Raw genomic sequence first — 23,999 nt, forward strand, 5'->3', positions numbered from 1 at the left:
TGATACAAGATGCACAGCTACAAAAATATATTTGCTATGTTCTACAGCTTTTTCTCAAGTATAATTTTAGGTAAAAAAAAAAAAATCTTGGTAAGAAAACAAATTATTCTTTACTTAACAAGCCTTTAAAAGTGTGGGAATATGGAGTCTAAATTTAACTCCTACTGCTCTAATTAAATTATATATTTAAGTAAAAAAGATTTGCTTTGAAAATGGACTGTGTTGTTGCCATGTTATAGCAACAAACAAGATAATGGAGGCTTAAACCTGCAAGAGTTGTGTTCTAGAAAGCCAAGACACACTATTCCAGCTCTCCATATTCCTGAATGCAAAAAAATGAACTCTGCCTATTGATTTCAGAAACATGTGCTTCTCTTCCCCTGCACCCGCCACCTTTTTTTCTTTTAGGGAAGTGTGGAGAGTTTCCAAAGGCTGCATGCAAAACTGCTCACAGCACCCTTTCAGGACCAGGGAGTGGGAGGAGAATAATAGCTATGAACACCGCTTTTAAGTTCCTCCCAGTTTTATGGCTGTATTGTGAAAGGTGCCCACAACACACTGTTCTCCCTTCTGAAAAAGCAGAGAGCTACATACATTGGCTTCTGAAAGCACTTGTGAAACTGCCATGATTCCAGTCTTACACAAATTCTAGATCAAGTCAAAGAGAAAGCCCCTTCTGCAGTTCTTAAAACACTTTTGAGTTGTTGGGATCCAGGAGGTTTATTCTCTTTCTACAAAAGAATAAAAAGCAAGCCACATCCTCCAGAACACAACCTTTAAAACAGTGATACACATTTAACCATATGAGAGGCTGCCTGTTCACTTGAAATCTTCCAAGATCCTGCTATAGGTGTCCCTGCCCTCAGTTTAGGCAATTGACAAGTGGGGATAAGACACTTTTTTGTGGTAGCCCTTCATTTTTGGAACTCATTCCACAGAGCTCTATGAGGCACACTAATTATCCAGGGCTTTTACTTAACTGGATCTTTACTGCTGCTTCTTTTTATGTAGCACTGATAGTGGTTTGTTTATTTTGATTGTTTCATTTCTATTGTTATATTTACCGTATCTGTTTCGAATTTTGTAGCGTGAGCTATCTTGGACACAAAGTTACAAAACAGTTGCTATTAGCATTGAGTTGTATGATGAATCACAGCCATCATGGTTGGAATAGGAAAGAAAAAAAAGAGATAACTCAAAATGAAAAGGTACAGATGGTATGGTCCAAAGCCCCACGTAGTACAGTATCTGTTCTCACAGTGGCCAACCAGAAGCCAATGGAGAGCCCACAAGCAAGAAACGAGCACAATGCACTCACTATGCACCCCAGCAACTAGTATTTAGAGACATACTGGACTAGCAGCCATCTATAGCCCATCTATGTGTTCCATCAATCCCTTTTAAAAGCCATCCAAATAGGTGGCTATCACTGCGTCTTATGTCAGTGAATTCCATAGTTTAACAATATGCACTGTGTGAAGAATTACTTTTTTTGCCTCTTCTGAATCTTCCACCATTCAGGTTGATTGCCTGACTCTGGTTTCTAATATGATGCAAGAAAGAAAAATAATATCTCTACTTCTCCACTCAATTTTACACATTTCTATAGGTAAAGGTAAAAAGATAAAGGACCCCTGGATGGTTAAGTCCACCTTACTTGTATTTTATTTAAAACGAAAAGCCCCATACATTGTAACATTTCCTCATACAAAAGCTGCTCAAGTCCACTACTTAAACACAAAAGCAAGTATTTTTATGCTCAAGTACCCTTTGATAAAACAAATAAAGCCTATCTGAGCTACAAAAACAGGTCGTTTGCAAAAGTGATTAATATGCACAGAGCTGGTCAGAATTCTAGTGAATTGGTTAAGTTTGTGTTCTAAAAATAAATACATACCTTTTCCTAAATGTGTATTTATACTCATGTATCTAGCAGTTCCTGTAAGGCTTTTGTGTTCTCGGTATGGTATGTGCTTCTTTGTCTCTGGATCTATATATTCTTTTGCCAAACCAAAATCTATAATATGAATAATTTGTTGAGTTTTGTTTCCTGGTCGTCCTATTAAGAAGTTTTCAGGTTTTACATCTCTGTATATTAAGTTCTTTGAATGAACATATTCCATTCGAGAAATCTATTAAACAGAATGAAAGAAAGATTGTTTGTTTTTTACCAGAATTATAGTAGCAGAACAAATAAAAACAAAAAATTGCTATATCTTTTCTGTCTTGGAAGAACATGTTTCTTCATGTGTCAAAATAAAAATGGAAGCTCTTCTTTCATTGAAACTTCTAGCTTTGGTTGAGGCTGCAACAGCAGGCACTCTTTTATGACTAGTGAGCAGCTAAGTGGCCTAGCACGAACAACAAAACACATGGACTCCCAACATGGACTGCTTCCCAGTCATTTTGCTGCTGCTCTATGCTGAACTTAAGCCATGGTTTGGTTTAATACATCATCTACATCCAGGCTGTCTCCAGACAAGCTACAAACTGTAACAAAACTTTCCCTCATGATCTATGATTGATGGTTTGCCTAGGGAGACCTGAACCATGAGTCAATGTTCTGATAACACGTTAAGCCAAACTACAACACAGCAGCAAAACATCTGAGAAGCAAAGCAGCAATGTTCACTTCTTCGGGAGTACACACGTTTGCTTTTTAGTGCTGAGTCACTGTGTGTGTTTCAATTACTCTTTGTTAAACTAAGTAGTGCTTGCATTCTGTCCATTAAGATTATTAGGCAACCACTTTTAAACTTTAATGCACCTAAGGAAAAAATGGCCAAGATGAGTGTGTAACACTTCTCAGAAAAAGGAAACTTGATTTTTAGAAAAAGGCTGCAAAATTTATTGTGTAGAAAATGGATTTTTGATAAGAATTCAAACCTGCTTAATAGAACCCCAGCACTGCCTTGTAAATTAAATGAGTGCTGAATGAACAGACCTCAAAATATTATGAAAATCTGCACCTGAATTACATAATGCAGAAACTGGTACTGAACGTAGCATGCTGAAAATCAGTTTCTAGGTAGTACAACAATTAAAATGAGCCTGAAATATGAAGACAGCCCCAAGTGAAAACTCAGAAACCCAGACAGGATAAGGTCCAAGGAGGACTCCTGTGGAAGAATAGTTTGTAAACGGGGGGGGGGGGGGAGCAGTTGCATTGCTATTTGGTCCTTTCCATGAATAACAGAGACAGAGCAATATAATTCACAAAGTTCAGATTTTCTACGTTCAAATGTTTTTCATCAGTGAGCATACAGCATCCTCAATTATATTTCATGCTAGGTCTAAAGGTAATGGTTTGTTTATTAATGTGTTTAGTTAAGTATAAAGATGTGGCTTGGATCCAGAGTAGCTCCTCTACAAACAAAAGGGGAGTTTGTGAAAAGCAGAGGTTGTCTCTAGTAAAAGGGGGATGGGAGGCAATATTTGCTGATTCCCCCTCCTCCCTCCAGCTATCTTCCACAATATTTCAGAGGTTCTTCCAACACTTTGAAGTAGGTTTTTAGTGGAATCTGTGTGAATCATCTGCCCTTCTTTCAATGACTAGAACTCTGCTCATAGGACCTCCATAGCCAACCCTTTGTCTTCATGACATCTAACAGTACCATTCACAGAGAAATACAGTGGAAAACAACCCTAAAAAGTTTTAAGCAACCAGGTGACACATTCTTTCTGCATTTGCTCAAAGAATATCCAGCTAATACTGAATGGACCATTATTTTAAAAAAGAAAATAGAAGTATACTCACCAACTGTATGGCTATCATAAGAACAGTTTTTAGAGAAAAAGTCCTATCACACAAGTCAAATAAATCTTCCAAACTAGGTCCCAGTAGTTCCAGCACCATAGCATTATACTTGCCACAAGGGCCAAAATAGTAAACCTGAGGTATTCCATCTGGGAAAATGAAATGAAACAGTCATTTCAACATACTTTTGTTCCAAGAACCATCTCACATTTCAACTGGAGAATAATTAAGACTATCTTACACAAAGATTTCCACAGACTTTAAGCTACTTATCACTATTAAGTTTCTTGTTGCAGGAAATATTTGATTCACTAAATAATTCTTAAGTTCTCCCTTTTCATTGTAGTTTGGGCTGTACCTGAAATATTATACTGAAATACTAGGTTTTGTAATCCTAGGAATGTGCAGACTTAAATGTTGGTATTTAATTATTTGCTATGACAGGTTGCCAGCAATTGTGCACAATAACTTAATTACAAGATAAACATCCACACACAAGGTACACAATGAACTTTATGAAGCCCAATCTTATGGTATCTTGCAAAGTCTAGCACATTGTCTACTTAACGGTTGTCATGCACCACTGCCATCAAGATAAAATATAAAGTTACAACCAATGAATTTTAGTATTTTTACCAGAAGATGCTAGAATTTCTAGCATTTTGCCCATGTCTATACTGAACATTGTCCATCATCTTTTGTTTGCTACAACAGAACCAAGGTTCCGCAAATTTCTAAATCCCACAAACTGTATCTATGGAGCTCAAGAATAAGCACTTCACAGTGCATGAGATCAATCAAGCTAACCTGAATCTAATAATACATTGCTCTTTCAGAACATGTGTAGTTCAGACCTAAAACATTTATCTGGTTTGAGCCAGCAGCTCTGAAAAGTAAACAATCCCAGTGCAATTTTATGAAACATTATCTAGAAGAGCATGCAATGGTATATGGGCGATAGGCCCGCACTGTTATGCAGCTAACCGTGTCTACTCAGAAATAAGTTCAACTGAATTCAATGGCACTTGCGTGGAAGTAAATGGTGTTGCAATTACAGCTTTAGATAATGCTCAGAGCAGACCCATTGAAATAAATGAATCTAAGTTGGCTATCACCATATGGATATAGGCAGTTTATTCTATTGTTCATTCTCAGGGATACATCAACAAGATATGCCTGTGCATCTCTTACTATAATCATCATCTATCTGTTATTACTATCAATAGTGGTTCAAAATCTGGACTAAAAGCTGTATGCCTGTGTTTATTTTAAAAAATGCTGTAAGACCCCAAATAAACTGTATTTTTCCAACAGCAGATATGTAAAGTTATAGTGCTTCCTAATGCCCCTTAACGTAGTGTACCAGTTTTCCTTGGCCAAAGAAAAAGCTACAAATGATTTGTGGTGTATTTTATTCAAAGCATGTTTCAGAGAACATGTTTTCTGTGAAGAGCCTGTGGCCCATGGAAAACAATCAAGTGCCATAATCAAACGTAGGCAGTGCCTTGGGCGGGGGGGGGGGGATCAGTGGGAGTGGTATACTTTACTTGTGACCTCTATTTTCAGCTACCCCTCCCCTTCCTTTCTCTCTGATCCCTCTGTCAGTGTTGAAAGAAAATATCGAAGCTCAGCAATGGAAACAGCTTGTGCAGAGATACCAGAGATTGCCTGCTTTTCTCCCATTCAACCTTTACCCAGCTAGCTACAAAACATATACAAACTTCTACATCAAGTGGAGCTGAAAAATCAAGAATAAGCCTAAACCTATTGTCATATGGGGCATTTTCATCTATCTTGCAATAGGTGGAAAATGTGTGCTGGGTTAACAATGCTCCATTACTCAGCAAGCAGCAGCAGCAATGTCTTCTGCAGACACAGGACACTTCACAGAAAGGCAGGCCCTGTTGGCAGCAAATCCCTTCCAAATCAGGTGAGCTTCCCCATGCATCAAAGCAGCAGCTGGGAGCCAAGTGATATTTGCTCATGAGAATCCAACACTGCACTTGTTACTGGTGCTGGCCAAAACCTAATGACATCAAGAAATGGATCCTGACAAGATCAGGTACCAGGTACATCAAACAAACAAAAAGGCTTCTGGCCAACTGTCTGGGATGCTGTAGTTGTATGCTGCATTGCAGACCTTGCATTGAACAGGGTACTATACTAGATAACCTCCGAGAAGCCTTTCAAATCTAATTCTATAGTTCTAGTAGCTGAAGACAGAGTTTCAGTCACATGCCCTACATTGGATATTTTTGATGCTTTGGGGGTATCCTCAAAGGTAGCTTACCCATATTGCACCAGTATCACTATGCTGCTTTCATCCCACCACAACAAAGTTGGGGAACTAGTGGGCTGGATGGAGCCTATGGATCCTCCCCTTCCAGCCCACAATACCCACTCTTTGTGCCACCCCCACCAGCAGGTTTTAGGCTGAAAATAACTTCTTATTGAAACCAATAGCTGGCTTTATTTTAAAGCCCAATTATGGTATGGGGTGCTAGACTTGTAGAACAGACCCCCTCAGTAACTCCAAGTAGTTTAGGAAAGTGTCTGAAATCTATCTACATGATACATAGAGATAGAGGATGCTGCTAATGACCAACATGCAAAACATTTCTACTGAATAATATATACAAAGTACTTTATCATATTAAGCTGTTTTGTTGTCAAAGTTAACATCCAGTTTCTTGTTCACAGAACTATGAACTAAACATAATCAAAATATAGTAGAAAATACAACAAACAATGCCCTCTGATGCTTCACTACTGTGGTTCAAATTTAGGCGGCCAACAATTCTCCTAACAATGTCAACTAAAAGTCTGACATGAATGCAATCAGTTATAATAGACATCTTCTTTTGTAACAGCAGTATAGAAGATATAGTCATAAATAATTTTGTCATGTACATACGCTAAGCTCTTGTTCTAGATGAAAATTATTAGCAACCTAAGTTGCATTAGTCTGGTTCTCATATCTCATTAAATCAGTTAAAATGAAATGTGGTTTTATGTGAACAAGGACTATGCTGGTGCACGCTGCTAGATCACAGGCATTTTGGTTTTCCCCAGTTCCTGCTGCTGCCACACTGGCAAGGAAAACAGCAAAACAAACCATGAGTAAAGAGCAAGTGAATAAACCATGAAACCAGGTTCTGCCAAAACAACAAGTCAGGCTATGACTTTGTTTCTTATCCAGCACAGCAGGAGTGGAGAGAGAAGTGCCTGCAATTTCAGGATTGTATACCAGCATTCTGCTTGCTCTTGTTAAACCACATTTTATTTCAACTCCAATTTAATATGATTTGCAAGCCAGGCATTCATCTACTGCAATTTGGGCAACAAAGAAAAACGAGAAACTTTATTTTCAAACACGCTTTGATATATGTTGGTCATCTTGGGTTTTGGAGAACATGCAACATCAGCAAGCAGAACATGGAATTGATGCAAAACCTGTAAGAAAGCTCTTTGGCATACTATTTCTTACATAAATCATAGCAGCGTATTGGATTTGCAATATAATTTCAATCTATTCAAACCTACTACCTCAGGGGTTACCGCTATAATTAAGGACAATGAAGACTAAACAGTACTGAAAGAAGTGGCAAGAGATTTGGTGAGGCATAACTAAATAGAAATGAGTGAACAACCAATTCCTACTGCTCCCAGAACACTAGTTTTGACATCTTTATTTCAGTGGATTCCAGGTGGATTTTTAAGAACTTCAGACTCGACAAATGTATGAGGCAAACACTTTCTATTCCCTGCATTCCTGGCTTCTTGGTTCCTGTCATTCCTGGGGGGGGGGGGGGTTGGTGCATTTTCTTATGATACGCAGGGTAGAAGTTATCAAAAGAGGAGCACTGTCTAAATTTATTATAAGCTACAGTGTAGCACCTTATCCTATGACTGATTTCCATAATGATAGGCATAAAATACACACATGGAAGACAGCCAGTAAGGTCTGCACCCAGTTCTGGTCATGGAGAACAGCAGAAGCATATTTTCTAAACACAGCTGCCTCACCAAAGTATTTCAGTTTGGTCTCTGAGCTACATTTTCTACTACTCACGTAAGGTCAAACTGAATGTTATATACTATATTGCAATATGGAATTAAATCTCCGCAACAGTTTCTCCAAACTAGCCTTACAAGAATCGAGGTACCTAACTTTCACTGGCAGATGTTTTTCCTCTGAAAAATGTATTTCCATAGGGCAAACACATATGCTGAACACTGGCCAGAGTAAAAGAAATCTGAGCGATTTCAACGGAAAATTGTCATCAGGCTAATTCTAGATGTAGCTTCAATGAACTGTGTAGCAAGTACCTGTGACTATTAATATAAACCAATGACATTAAATATACTTGTGTGTGATAAAATGCACAAATATTTACATATCAAATTGTGGGACTTTTATTAACCAATCTATAACCTCATTATTGCAGTACTTCACATTATGCTACAACTTGATAATTATACTTACCACCAGATCCTAACTGCTTGTAGAATCTGTATTCCAAGTGCAGCTGTGGTGCTCTTGACTTCATTGGCTCCTGAAGAGACCAAGATTTTAGATTTTAAAAGTCAAGTTCTCAACGCAACAATACGACTGCTATCTGAAGAAGGAAGACCAGGGAGGCTCCCTTCCAAGATGGCGGCTGTAACAACTTCTCCTCCGTGAACCCTCCTGGATTACAAACCTTTTACAGCCTTTTACAGCCTTTTATAGCCGTTTTTATAGCTGTTTTTATTAGACTTTTAATTATTTTACCTCTGCTAGAAGTTTTTAACCGTTTTATCTCTACTGTTGGCCAGTCGTGGCCAATATACGTATTAACAAGGATACTCAAACCTTCTGCTGAGAAAGCCTGCTGCTGATTAGAAACGCCGCCTTGAAGACCGGGTTATGCTGAGCAGCAGAGGAGGAGTAGCAGAGGAGTTGTGTCCACAAAAGATAAGTTCTCTTTTTATCTCCGTTTATCTCTACTTTTAACCTCCGTAGTCAGTGAGTCAGCGACAAATGGGTCATGGCAAGCGACCAAGATCTGCTGAGAATGGTTGTTCACCTCCAAGAGTAAAGCAGTCAAAGCTTGAAGTATCTTTCCAATTTTCTTTCAACCAAAAGAGACTTTGACAATATTTACTTTCTTAAACCCGTTTATCACAGTGCAATACGGATAATACAATATTTACACCTCATTTAATTTGTACTCCATACTGCATATAGAACTGTCATTTCAAAAATGTTTCTTTGGGATTAGGAAGAAACACTGGATGCCAAAGGCAGAATTAAAATATATCCAATGTCAGGAGGTGCTGTTAATTTAGCAATTACAGGAGCAGAAATCTCAGTTTCAAAGGAACACAAGCTACTAGCAGCCAGGAAAAGCATATGGGCACAAACATGCACCTACTGCAATAGTAACTTCCCTAAGTGATCCCTCTTCCAAGGCAAGCAACTGTTTTGAGTGCCCCCCCCCCCAACATAAAAATCTCACTTTAGGTCAATGTACACAGTATTTATTTTCTCTTCCTTGATCCTCTGAAACAGGGAGGACCACTCCACTCCCCTTTTCTAAATATCTTTTAGTCCACCTTTTCACCAGACACCACTTCAGTAAAAGGGTGGAGGAAGAGGGAGACAGAGATGATTTCCTTTCACAGCCAAACTCCCCAGATTTTAATCACACAGCTAATGCCAAGGGCAATTGGGACAAATCAAAGCGTCTGTGCTTTCCCTTTGGTTATTAACAATGGCGGGGGGGGGGTGCACAAATATGTGCACGTCCAAAACTCAAGGCATTAGATACAATGTCATGTAGAGTAACACTGCTGAAATATAAAGATCAGTAACACTAAATAAAGTATTTAACAGGAGCAAATCATAGGCAACCAAAAAGCTTAGAAAATATGTAACAATACTACAAGGGGCAGAACACAGATCTTCAGTGAAATGCTGGCTCTCTTGACCCAATGACAAGATTGACTAGAAAGGGTCAGCAGAAGCATAGGCCATATTGTCTATTATTATTATTATTATTATTATTATTATTATTATTATTATTATTATTATTATTATTATTATTATTATTATTTTTTTATTTATACCCTGCCCATCTGGCTGAGTTGCCCCAGCCACTGTGGGTGGCTTTCAGCACAACTAAAAACATAATACTGTAAAACATTACACATTTTAAAAGGTTGCACATGTTTTTCAAAGCACAGAGAGAAACTACCCAGATAATCTGAAATGCTGGGCCCATTGGAGTGCTGAGCCAGTGCTGAGCCAGTCATCTGAGTAGTAACAAGTAGCTTGAAAATATTAAACTATACATATTAGCAAAAAGGTTTGATGAAAAGTATTTTAACCATTGGTATACTGAATAATAAATGACTTGCTGTATCATGGAAAAGTGGAAGTAGCTGGCAACTGTGCGATCTCTGAATAAGGCCTGTAACTCTTTCATTTTGGATACAACTTGTTGAAAGCAAGCATTATTTAGTTAATGAAAATCTAAGAGCTTGTAATTATTAATGAATGTCAACTTACCAGCTTAATTGCCACATATTCATTTGTATACAAATTTTTTCCTTGAAAGATAAGAAACAAGAATGTCAGATTTCACACCTCTGTAATATGTATATATAGATATAGATGGCAAAACATCTACATTGAAATAAAAAGTTGGTGGAACTTGCCCATTTGCTTCAATATGTAAAGTCTGTCAAACTCTTATTGACCATGAAAAATCAACATTTTATTAGTATACTATCTATCCGCACTGGTTATTAAATACAATAAAGCTAGTTAAAGAAAACCAATGTGCAGCAGCTGACAGCTTCAGACACACACTTGTTCCTTGAGCTATTTGTTTATCTCTCAGCACTGAAAATTGTTACTTTAAGAAGTAAAGCCTCTTTTAGTTTGTACAGATGGGAACTAACAATTACACACACAGAAAATCACACCACACAGAAAATCACAATGCTTACCTAAACACAGGCTTAGACTCTAGCTTTCATTCAGTGAATGAAACTAAGATCACAGAACGGGGGATCTTTTGCTCCCCACTTGCAGACACCAGTGCTGCTATAAAATCTATTTTGGAAATTGGATGAGAATTGGGAATGGTTTACAGGGCTGCACAGGAATCTGTTGCAAGTTGCCCTCCCCCCGCCTTACATAAATGAAGGGGCAATTTAGGATCCAAGGCATAGTAACTGTATAATCGTATCTGCATTTTATTAACACACAATGATGAACTATGCAACCAATGAAATACAATACAGTTTAAAGAAGCTTAACTGATTATTCTGAGCATGCAATGTTTATTAATTGTTTAGTCAACCATAAACAATTTCTGAAAATTATTCCAGTACGAACAATAAGCAAACCTAAACAAGTTAATGACCTTATAACCCTCTTAAACTGTAAAGCCTTGATTAAAGTGTTTAATTACAACTCATATCAACACAATTTTCCCTAATATGTTAGCTGCCCTTTAATTAAAATTATATAGAGATATCACAAAAGGTAGTTAAAGGATTGAAGAGTTCTACCTAAACAACAGGGGAGGGGTTACTTTTTTCCACTGAAGAATGAATGAATGAATGAATGAATGAATGAATGAATGAATTTATTACGGTCATAGACCAGAAAAAACATAAAAACAACAATAGTTTACAAAGGGAATAATGGTGTCAATTAAAAATTGTAAAATTATACATAAAAGCAATACTCATATGCACACACACCCACACACCCACACACACATACACATATATGCACTACAGTATATGTATAGACTTAAAAAAGGGGGGGGCTTGTCCAGGGGTCAAGTCTTTTACTTTTTTACAGCTAATGCCCTCCGCTTGATCGCAGCCGCAGAAAATTTGGCCACTTTCAGTGTTACTTCTGGGTTTTTATCTCCTAGTAGGATTTTCAGCCGCTGAGATTCAGATCGACCTGGAAATTTCTGAACGATAGGGGAGATAAACAGTGACCTAATATCCCCGTAAAGGTCGCAGTGTAACAACACATGTGAAGCCGTTTCCACCTCTTTCAGACCACATGGGCAAACTCGTTCAGCATAGGGTGTGCCCTCGTATCTGCCCTTTAGTAAGGCAGATGGCAGTACATCAAATCTGGTAAGGGTAAACGCCCGCCTGTATTTTGCGATTTGTAGATCCAGCAAATATGGTGTTAGATTAAACCCTTTTCCATAATCTTGGATAGCTGGATATTTATCTAACTTGCTCATCTGGTCCTGAAGCTCTACATCTCCTATTCGCTGGCTCACCATCCTTTTAGCCTTTTCAAAACCTGAGGCTATAAGTTCTTGTGGGGAAAGCCCCAGGCCCTTCAATTTTTCATAAAGCGACAATCTCCATTTAGACTGGAACGGGTCTAGTAGAGTCAATGGAGCCACTCCCGCTGGGAAAAATATGAGTTTTAGCCAGAAGTGAATCTTCAGGATCCATATCCTGGCATTAATAGGGAGTTGACCTACCTCCAGCCTGATGGCTGTGTTGGAGACACAGGTAGGTAACCCTAGTAGGGAGCGGTAAAATTTAGTTTGTACAGATTCCAGGGACTTGAGTTTTTGACAATTAAATATCTGGGTGCCATACATCAATTGTGGAAGTATTTTTGCAACAAAGACCTGGGAGGCAGCAGGAACATATTGACCTCCTTTTCTGTAAAAGAATCTTATGATAGCTCTGGAAGATCTTTGCGCATTTACAATGGAATTCTTAATCTGATGGCACCAAGATCCCTTCTCATCAAAAATTATTCCAAGATATCTAAAAGATGTTACTTGCTCAATAGGTTGGTTATTAATTTTCCATTTATGTCGGAGTTTTCTCTTGGAGAACACCATAATTTTTGATTTAGTGTAATTTATTATTAGGTGTTCAGCTTCGCAATACTCTGTAAGAGCTCGTAAAAGTTTTCTTAGACCCACACAAGAGAAGGAAATAAGTGCCGCATCATCTGCGTACAAAAGGACTGGGATTGGTATATTATTTAGGTCTGGGGGATGAGTACGTGCTTCCTCCATCTTTCCGACTAAGGAGTTTATATAGAAGTTAAATAGAATAGGGGCAAGAACACAGCCTTGCTTGACACCATGGAAACTTTGGATTTCCTTTGATAGGTTCCCATAACGGTCGCATCTAACACGGATCCGAGTATTTTCATGTAGTCTACGGATAAGAAGCAAAAGACGTCTATCGATGTTTGTGGCATTTAATTTTTCCCAAAGTCTGTGCCGGGGTATCAAATCGAAAGCTGATTTGAAATCTATAAAGGCTACATAGAGGGAGCCTCCTTTCTTTGAGGTGTATTTCTCCACTAGATGTTGCAATACCAGTCCTTGGTCTAGAGTTGATCTATGTGCCCTGAAACCAGCCTGGGCTTCCTTTAGGATGTGCTCCTGTTCCAGCCAGTCCGCAAACTTTTCACGTAAGTGAGTTGCATAAAGTTTGCTAATGATGCTTAAGAGACTGATTGGTCTGTAATTGGCTGGATCAAGTTTACAGCCTTTCTTGAATATGGGAACGATGATTGCCAATCCCCAGTCCTCTGGTATACTGAAGAATGTAAAGTAAAAATATAAGAACATTGCACTTTACTTAACATAAAGTTACAAATTCCAACAGAAAGACAACTTTGCCTGCTTTTCCCAATAATGTTTATGCCACTTAACTGTTCCATGAGTAGCTTAACTTGAAAGGACAAGACCGTCAATGATCATAAATAGTATTTTCGCTGGATTTACTTTTATATTTCTAGAACTGAAACAAATCTGGATATTTCTAAGTCAATGAGGAGCACTTTTTTATCCCAATAATTTGTATTGTTTCAGTACAGTATAAGGATAACAACAAAACAACTCAAACAGGAAACATTAGTCCAGTTACACAGAGTAGACTCCACAACCTTACAATCACAAGTCCATCCCCACTGTGCAATCTATGAGTACAAAAACAAAAATCCCAGGGACACTACTTATTGACATATCCACAGGAGCATTTAACTTTGATGGGCAATTATTTTAAATAAGTGACCAGTTCAGCATATATTTTAATATTAGATAGAACTTACTGAAGTTCATCCCTTCCAAAATTTAGTTTATTAACTATATGTTCCATTAATCAATGTTTCAGCATATAGTCAAAACCTAAAGCTATTTTGAGGTTTATAGAAAGGCAAGACAACAACAACAAAAATAATAATCAAGCCTTTCACTACCAACAACACTTTGCTACTTTTTCTATAAATAACAATTAGTTAGAATCACTATGAAGCTTTTAGCATGAAGCAAGAGGCTAGATGAATGCCGACATCATCAAAAAAGAGTTACTCGTTTTTCCTCCTGCCCCATAAACCATAATCTCAGATGATAGTCATATTGGGTTCAGGTAATACAATTTTGTTGCACCATAGTAGCTGCCAAAAAGTAAACATGGCCCTCTACTGCTTGGACTTATTCTTGTGTCAGTAACAGGTGAATATTTTGCTCATAGTTATATCCACCATCAAGAGTCTTTCATCCTTGAGGGCCACTGGCACGGCTGTGGGAGAAATCATGTAACCTTGACTACTGATATGATTGGGACAGCCATATGTTATTGATGTGATGTCATGAATCTGTTTTTCTTTTTTGCTAACTGGTGTGTCAACAAAGCATTTTTCAGTTAAAGTGGGAGAAATTTTGTGAACCAGAAAAGAATATTTTATTCTTTAAGAAATGGAAGAAAGTAGTATAGGTGAGCCAGCTGTTTCCTGGCTTCATGAGCAGCTGCTCAATCATAGCCTCAAAGGTTATGAGAAATGTGGAGCTGGAGCTCCTTAAGGAGTTGGGGCAGAGCCCTTTCATTAGCTTTATCATTAATCATACTCTGAAGAAAAAAATATACTAAAGCTTTTAGTTTCTAAATCTAAACACATTTACTAGGGAGCAAGTCCTGCTGAACACAGTGGAATTTGCTTCTCAGTAATATTAATATGCATAGGTTTGTGCTGTAAGTCTTACATGCGGAACAAAATTATTTACTAAAACAAAACATATCATAGGCAACATGCAAGTGAATGAATGAGTTGTGGTCTAAAGGAGGAGAGATGAAGCTCTCTGTCCTTTCCTCCCTCCAGCAGCCTCTTCTGTTTCAATTCTAGGCCAAGAGGAGAGTACTTTGCTGCCTCTACATCAAGTGTAGAGTTCAAATGGGCTTCCAGACAGAAAAACGGAATGCTCTATCCCAATCACTAGTAGCCCCCTGCATGTCTTCGCATGTGACATGGAATATAAAAAGTACCCTTCTCCAAATCCAGTACAGAAACCAAGGGATGTGCTATTTGTCTGATCCTGTGGGATGCACTTCTATGGTGGACGTGGAGGAGGGAACCCCACTGTTCTCTACACCTGGCATGAAAAATAAACCTGTAGTTTTATTTTTATTGTGCTGGCCTATTTCTTATGCATAACGTGTGACCCTCTGATGTCAGCCCCTTTTATAAGTAGCATGCTAGTAATTTGTTGGGAAGCCTGCATTTTATATTTGCTGAAATGAGAATCAGTTTGGGAGTATGATGAGGACAGCTTCCGAGATAGATGTTCTTTTAGGCACTATTGCAATGCAGATGGAACTGGCACATGTGCTTAGATAGTATGGCTTGCTCTTATTCATTTCATTACAGAAGACCACTTTATAAAAAGTACTCCTTTTTCCAATCATAAGACATAGATAAATTTAAAGATATATGTGAAACAAATTTGGCAGCCATCTAAAAAAAATAAAAGTGGGATAAGCCTGCTAGCCTGACGTTAAAATGAAATTTGTTTCAATAAAATGTTTCAGAGCAATAGTGAAGTATATACACTCAACACTTGATGTGCCTAAATTTAAAATCCATACTGAGGCATGGAAGCCACACAGTGGCCTTTGGCCTGTGACTGTTTCAGCATCACTTCTTTCACAAAGTTATTGAGAAGAAACAGAAGGGTACAAATATGATCAGTATTCTCTCCTCATACCTCCAGATCACAGCTTATATAAATGAAATTAGTACACAATACTTGTTGGTCTTTTTTTTCCTTCTTCTTTTTTGCATAGACTGTGTTTGTTGATTGTATGTGCTTATATTTATAATAAAAGCTCGAACAACCAATGTGATGATTATTCTGCTTCTAAAATTTTGAGTTAGTAACTTAGAAATATAGCAATTAACATATATTTAGCACCATGTTATTTGACTAGGCCAGACATAACAATACTGACATAATAAACCACAAGTTAATTAAGGGCACTGGAACATGCCCCTTCTTCTCCTGTGCTGCTTCTGCAATTTCTTTAAAACAGTTTCTCCATTATGTGAGAAACAGGGAACTGTAATAATGTCACTTTACTAACTAGAATTGAAGGGTGTCCCAAAGGAAAGTAATCTAGGTCCCAACCTTATAAGTACGAGGACCTGCCCCACAGGTCCACCATCTTGGAGAGTGCCACATCATGGACACTGAACCATACCTCTCCGTAGCAGCAGGGTAAAGCAGGAAGTGGGTGAACACTGCCATATGCACTACGGGTAGGGGTGTGATGTCAGCCTGGCAGGCACAAAGGCCCACATGGTGGACTGCCCCAAGGAGCTTGGGCATAGGGCCTCCCAAAAGGACACAGGTTGCACCACAGCGGGGGGGGGGGGCAGTGATGTCATGTGCAGGGAACTATTAAAAGGAGTTTCTTTCCTTCTTTCAGCAGGCATTGCTAAAATGGTTAAAATGCCCTCTTCAGCAGGAGATTCTGAGACACAGCCCTACCTGAATCGTGGAGGGGAGAGTGTCTCAAAACCACCTGCAAAATGGGAGGAATTTTCACCAGTGGAAGATGGAGGCTAGCACATGGTGGCACCTGCAGGGAGACTTTCCAGTGCTGAGTTCCAAAAGTTGGGTCAGGGCAAGCAAGTTCAAGACCATCTTGTCACTGGTCTTAAAGACAAAAGTGGTTCCAATGTGTGGTAAGCCAGCACACTCGGGCAAAATTCTTGGAAGTAAGGTTCACATAGGTGTCCATGAACCACCTCATGTGATGCTTTTCTGTTATGCACTCTCACACTCCAGAGGGGCCTGCTGGGAAGGCTCCAGGGGCAGTCTGTTTCAATGAAGAATGCTGGCGGGAGGGGGACACTGTGGCTGCAATGGTGGCAAGGAGGGGTAGAAAGATAATGGGAGGGAAGAAATAGGAGAGACAGAATGAGAAGGGAGGGGAGAAGGAAGGAGTGAGTAAATAAATAAATAAATAAATAAATAGGTGTGAACAATGCCCAGTCCCTTACCCAGCCCTGCACAGCCACCACTGCAAGGGACCCACAGGACTCTACGTGTTAAAAGTTGCCATGGCTGCAGCAGCAGGGCAGGTGCCAGTACAGCCACCCTCTCTCTCCTCCCCATTTTTGGATGAGAGCCTGATGCTCAGTTTATGCCCAGTCTTCACAGGCTTTTGCAGAGCACTTGTGATTAATTCCATGGCCCACTAGGGGTCCGCAGCCCACAGATTGGAAACCTCAGAGCTACAGTTCCCCTTTTCAAACATAATGGGGAAAGTGATTTAAAGAAACCATAATAAAAATACTAGGGTCAGGCCAGGAAAGCAGTGGGAAGCATACTGCGTCAATGCTCACTCAAGGCTTAAAAAACTTATTATTTAAAATAATGAATGAATGAATGGTTTATTAATCCAATACTGTTAAGTCCAAACCTACCCATTCTTTAAATAAAATGCATAGCAATGAAAATAAGGGCCTACGTGTAAAAAAAAGATAGAATGCCACTTCCACTCCTGGAATTCAACACAAATCAAGACCAACGATGACGGAAGATCCAATGATCCAAAGTTCAATATTCAATAATCTATTGTACCGTACCCAAAGAGCCAACCTGCAATCTATGTACTCAAATGAATATTCCTACCACAGCATATGGCATGGATTCATTCAAGGGTCCAAAAATTACATTCCCAAGATATCAGAAATGTACTGCCTTTACACTATGCTGACAAATCTATAGTAACTACCAGCAGTCATAATTTCGTATTATAGTCTAAATAAACAGACCTCATTATTTTGAAATGAAACAAAGTTAACATACAACACAGATTTCAATGTTTCAAAGGCATGTGCATCTAAAATTAAATGAGCAGAATCTTACCTAATCGTAGCTCTCCAAAATTGCCACATCCAATTTTTTTTCCAACTCTAAAGTTAGGTCCAACCATTAACACTCCAGAGTTTGAAGAGCTGCTGCCTCGTGGATTGTGACTTGATCGTCCACTAGGCCTTGCCATTCTATCATCCAGTTTGTCCTTGTCTTTCTTTTTGCTATCCATATCAAGTTTATGGTACTCCACTTTGAACTTCTTTCCCCTTTCAAGACAGGCAAGCTCAAATGGGGTAAAGTAGAAATGGACACATCACTAGTTAAGTGCTCCAGCTAGTTACTGTGAGTCAGCAAGCTGCTGCTGGCAGTCACTGCTTGTGTATTCATCCCATTCGCAAAGTATTTTTCCTTCGTAGTTGTTACAGGAAAATATAATCTCAGTAGATCTTCTATCAGCACCATTTACTGGTTTTTAAAGTGCTTCTGTAACAACAACAACAACAACAACATTTATTAATCAAGCATGTAAGGTCAAAGGTATACAGGTAAATGTATAAATTACATACAGTACAGCATATGATTAGAAGTTTACTGTTTATTGGTTTAACAATAAACTCACAAAATATCAGAGTTGTGTACATGTTGTTAAATGTATCACCTACACGTTACAACACAGTATCTACAAACAAAAATATACGGGTGCGAACAACCAATTAATAAATCTTTGTTAAGTCTAAAACACCCAAGTCATGAAATTCAAACTGATCTCTAGAAATGTGCTGAGCTCCAACATTAGTGCACATCAAAATAACACATTAAATAAGTAGACATACCACACACCATAGCACATCCCAAGAGAAGCTAAATCTCCCCAAGACTAAGTTGCAAAAATCTGCTAAAATTGTTTAATGATTGAGCCATCAGACTGATGGAGTCATTATATAAAAATGCCTACAAGTGAACTAGGGACGCAGGTGGCGCTGTGGGTTAAAGCCTCAGCGCCTAGGACTTGCCGATCGAAAGGTCGGCGGTTCGAATCCCCGCGGCGGGGTGCGCTCCCGCTGCTCGGTCCCAGCGCCTGCCAACCTAGCAGTTCGAAAGCACCTCCGGGTGCAAGTAGATAAATAGGGACCGCTTACCAGCGGGAAGGTAAACGGCGTTTCCGTGTGCGGCTCTGGCTCGCCAGAGCAGCGATGTCACGCTGGCCACGTGACCCGGAAGTGTCTCCGGACAGCACTGGCCCCTGGCCTCTTAAGTGAGATGGGCGCACAACCCCAGAGTCTGTCAAGACTGGCCCGCACGGGCAGGGGTACCTTTACCTTTACCTTACAAGTGAACTATTATTTCACTTTAAGTTGCAATAATACATTTTCAAGAACTAGCAAGAATAGGTTTTAAATAACAGCATCAATAGCATGCAACAAAATACAGTGGTACCTCTGGATACCACACCTTCAGTTGCGTATCCTTCAGGTTGCGAGCGCAGCAAACCCGGAAGTATTTTTTTCCGGGTTTCACCATGCACACATGTGGATAAATGCTCTATCGCCCCACGCACATGCGCAGAAGTGGTCCCTCCAGTTGCAGAAACCTCAGGATCAGACTGGAGCTCCGAAACGGATCCCATCCGCAACCAGAGGTACCACTGTAATATATTATTTCAATGCCCTCCTCTATCCCACTTCGTGCAAAGCTTTCTATTGTGGACTATTTTTTTTTTCCCTTTCCTAAAAGGATTCTTTATGTTCACATTACAAAATCTGTTGGACATACATAAATTCTGCAGTACCAAGTGTGAAAGAAAATTATTACAAAAACACTCTTGGATCAAGTGACTTTTTGGGTCAAAAACTGCCCAAAAGTTGAATATTTAAAACACTAATTCCCCTACATGCAAAGAAATGCTGAGAGGATGAGACCAATAGTGGGTCCAACCGTCAAGAAGGCAGTTTCTGCATGTGCTATAGAGGGAAGTGAGGGGCAGATGGGGCTCTTCGACCTGGGAAGGGAGCCCATCTAGGAGAAGGAAAACTGATCCTAAACCTCTGCTGCCTTGCAGGATAGACCCTACACATATCCAGAATGGAGTCCTTAAGGTTGGCTGGTGCTTTATACTTCTCCTTCCAGCAACTTCTGCAACCAAGCTGGTGCCAAACGGATTGCTCTGCTTTGGACCACATCAGCAAGGCTGCTGGGCAGCCCAGGACCTCCATACACACTCCCCAGGTTTGAGCTCTGGAAAGGTCACTTTGATGCTGCTAACACAATGATTTGATTCCTTCACCCACTGGGCGCACTCCACTGTCAAGACAGGCTGGTGCCAACAACAATTTAAATCAAGACAAAACAAAATACTAATTACAGAACATCTATCTTCTAGATGAGTCCTCCAGAATGGAAATGAGGAACCTCCAGCCCCTGAACAATACTCTTTGTCACCTCTTTAAATCAATCTCCAGGCCAAACTCAGTGTCCCAAATCCCTCTGGAGAAAGGGAGGTGAATTTAGAGAAGTATCTTGACAGCAAGCTGGATAAATCCTTAATGCCTAACAACGTAGAGCACAACTTACTTTTTTTTTCACAGCCCTAATTCTATCCTGTTGTCACTGGAAAGTGTGCTGTTTATAAAGTGCCATATCCCACTGGAATGAAACCCACAAGCTGAATAACTAAGCAGCAGGCATTTGATGAAAGGAAAGTGAATTCTGATATGTGAAGTAATGAGTCATCAAAATGTAACGAGCAGAGACCAATAATTCCAAAAGAAAGGAAATGATTTTCCAAGTTTTAAATGTTAAATAACCTATTTCTCATCAACAACTGACATCAACACTTGTTTAAAAAGAATAAATATGAAAAAGAGGAAGAAAAACATCACCACCATAGAAGTACTATGATGCTCTGATGCTATTTTCAGATGCTTATCATTACTTTAATTTCATTGCCAATATAAGTAAAAAAGAACGGTTTAGAGTTGGAACTAGATTTGAAATTTCTAGGCAACACCAGATTTTTTTTAAAGGAACCTAGGATTTCTCCTAGTATTACTATAGTATCATGCAGCTTTTTCCATAGTAAATTTGTCTCTGAACTTTTCATCATTTCAAAGCATTGCTTGTTAAAGTTCCACCTTTCCAGCACACCACTTCCTGAAAGTTATGAGAACCAACATAAAATTACATAGATCCAAAAGCTAGTGATTTTTCGTACTATCATACTGAAACTATTACACAATAACGTGTCTCTTCTTTCCAAACAATTCACTTTGCTTGGCTGTTTCTCTGTATACAATTTTTACAATGAAAGCAGCCCATCTGTTGGCTGCTCATTTTAATCCCCCTCCCCTAAACTCCTAATACATATTCTCCAGACCCTAGACCAGACTTTCTCAACCTTGGATCCCCAAATGATGTTGGACGACAGCTCCGATCACCCTTGCAGGAACAGTTGTGAGGGATGATGAAAGCTGTAGTCCAACAACAACAAGGAGACCCAAGGCTAAGAAAGGATAGGCTAGACATGATTCAAATCTTCCAAATTTAACAAGAAAAAGGGAAAATGTGGTGGAGAAATGGATTAAGATTTTAAAAGAAATTTAAAAAGAGGAAAGTAAAAATATACAAAGAAAATAATAACAGATCTATAAAAAGGGAGGTAAACTTTTTTGCTCCTAAAGGCAGCTGGAGGCATCATTCCAGTGGAGCCAGATTATCTGGAGCTAGATTGTGATGGGGAGGAAGACAAGTGAAATTCCCAAGTGTCTTCTCTTTGGCACACTCCCCCTTAAAATTCAGTTTGGGGGGCAGCTTGGTCACCCACAGTGGATCACACTTAAGGCCTGCACACAGGTGATTTAAAGCAATCACTAATTTTTACACCTGACCATAATTCCTTATAAAGAGAGAAAATTTACAAGTCACACTTACCCAATATAATGTTCCAATATTGATACATTTCCCCCCATCACAATTCACACATTGTTTTATTCATAGATGAATTCTGAAAAAAAGAATGAATTTAACATAAGCAATCAATCCAAAGCAATTTTGATGCTGTGACTACTCAAATCCATGTGGCCAGATACTGAAAAACACACAAACAATAAATATATTTTCCACAGGAAGTATGGATTATTAAACAGTCATACTTTGGACTCCCTGTATACCGTATTTTTCGCCCTATAGGACACACTTTTCCCCCTCCAAAAATGAAGGGGAAATGTGTGTGCGTCCTATGGGGCGAATGCAGGCTTTCGCTGAAGCTCCACCGCCAGCCCCGCAAGCTCGGGGGACAGCGGGGAGGCGCAGCGTGCCATCCCACTGTCTCCCGACGTCCTTTGGAGGCTGGCAGCGGGGAAAAGCCCGCTTCTCCCTGTCACCAGCCCCGCAAGCTCAGGGACAGCGGGGAGGCGCAACATGCCCAGGCTTAGCTTCAGCCGTGCTCTTCTATGAGTGGAAGGCTCTTGGAACTATCAGAGGCCCCTACTAATGGAAAAGGGGAGGCAAATTTTGCCAATTCCCACTTTCTCATGAAACCTTTTGCAACTTATTCTTTGTTGTTATGAAAGGGTGCCCCAAGGGGATGGAGGGGACTCTAGGAGGAAGAAGGAATTGACAAAAATTGACTCAGCCCCACCCTGTTACCGGAGGTCTCCAATGAATCAAAAGCTCTTCTGCAAAGTGAAGGGCACAAGTGAATTCCACCCACTGTCACTAAAAACCGGCTTCCATTTCAGAGGTCTAGAAGGGAGTCAATACAACTATAATATTTAAAGAGAGAGCCAGGAAATTGCAGGGTAGTCAGATTAGCACCAGTTTCAGATAAACTGATGGAAAACATTTAAAATGATCAAACATATAAACGAACAAGTCCTGTTGAAAAACAATCACCATGGTTTCTACTAAGTACTGTCTCTCTAATATGTTATGGTTCTTTGGAGAGCGTCCAAAAGCTTGTTGATAAGTATGATCCAGTATACATTGCATACTTAAATTTTTAGAAAGCTTCTGACCAGGTTTCTCACCAATGGCTCCTGACTAAATTCACCAGTGTGGACTAGGAATTGGCTGAAGAACAGAAACCAAAGAATAGTAATAAATGTACAGTATTCACAGTGAAAGGATGCAATTAGTGGAGTGACTCAATGACCTGTATTAGGAATAGTGATTTTAAATATGTTCATAAACAAACTGGATTACAAATGAGTAGTGATTTAGCTTTTGTTTCCCCAAATAATGTAGTATCACCCACAAATCTGGCTAACTAAGAGCTCAGAAAAGGATCTCTCTGAACTATATGAAAAGAACAACCAAAACAAGTTAAATACAGTTCAAAGAAAGAGCAAGGTGATACAGATGGCAGAGATCCTAACTTCACATATAGGGTCTGAATTTGCAGTGGTTTATCATAGAAGAGCTCTTTGGGTTATGATAGATAGCTCAATGAAAATGTTGCCTCTGTTTGTATGTGTGCGTGTGTGGCAACTGTGAAAAATGCAAACTCTATGTAAGCTATTAGGAAGCGATTAAAAACAAAACTGCTAGTAACAAAAACCCTTTATACAAAGTTATAGTGTGGCCATGCACACACCTTGGAACATAATGTACAGTTTGGGTCACAACGTCTCAGAAAATATATTGTAGAAGTAGAAAAAGTATAGAAAAAGCCAACCAAAAGTATCTGAGGGCTGAATCAATAGCCCTCTAAGGCTACATGGGGGAAATGAAAATGGGATGGTTATGAGAGAAATTCATAAAATCATGTATGGAGTAAGTGGATAAAAAGGATGTTTCTCCCTCATAATACTAGAGCTCAGGGGCCATACAATGAAACTGACTAAACAGAGAATGTGAACAGACAAAATGAAGTATATCGTCACACAGCGCATAATTTATGCAATTCACTGCCACAGTACATGGTGTTAGCCATTAGTAAATTGCTGTAAAAGGTAGTCATAGAATTCATGAGGGATAATCCTATCAACCGCTTCTAGTCATGACTGCTATCCAGGTTCACAGAAAATGGTGATTCAGAACTATTAAGCTTCATTCAGGTGGTCTGTGGTGTGCCTATAGATTTGTGT

General features: G+C 39.3%; 1 protein-coding gene across 7 annotated transcripts in view; it reads right to left on the reverse strand.

Moving 5' to 3' along the window:
• Positions 1–23,999, reverse strand: part of CSNK1G3 (casein kinase 1 gamma 3) — a 52,389-nt gene that overhangs the window by 23,079 nt on the left and 5,311 nt on the right. For all 7 annotated transcript variants that reach the window (XM_081930683.1, XM_081930681.1, XM_081930682.1 and 4 more), the window contains exons 2-7: positions 21,844–21,916; positions 17,968–18,399; positions 10,311–10,351; positions 8,244–8,313; positions 3,758–3,906; positions 1,898–2,132 (exon numbers count right to left, since the gene is read on the reverse strand). In XM_081930683.1, the coding sequence (XP_081786809.1) occupies positions 1,898–2,132; positions 3,758–3,906; positions 8,244–8,313; positions 10,311–10,351; positions 17,968–18,145 (673 nt within the window). In that variant the 5' untranslated portion in view covers positions 18,146–18,399; positions 21,844–21,916. The remainder of the gene's footprint in view (positions 1–1,897; positions 2,133–3,757; positions 3,907–8,243; positions 8,314–10,310; positions 10,352–17,967; positions 18,400–21,843; positions 21,917–23,999) is intronic.

This window comes from Podarcis melisellensis (genome assembly GCF_964234715.1).
Source record: "Podarcis melisellensis genome assembly, chromosome: 11".
Lineage (NCBI taxonomy): Eukaryota > Metazoa > Chordata > Lepidosauria > Squamata > Lacertidae > Podarcis > Podarcis melisellensis.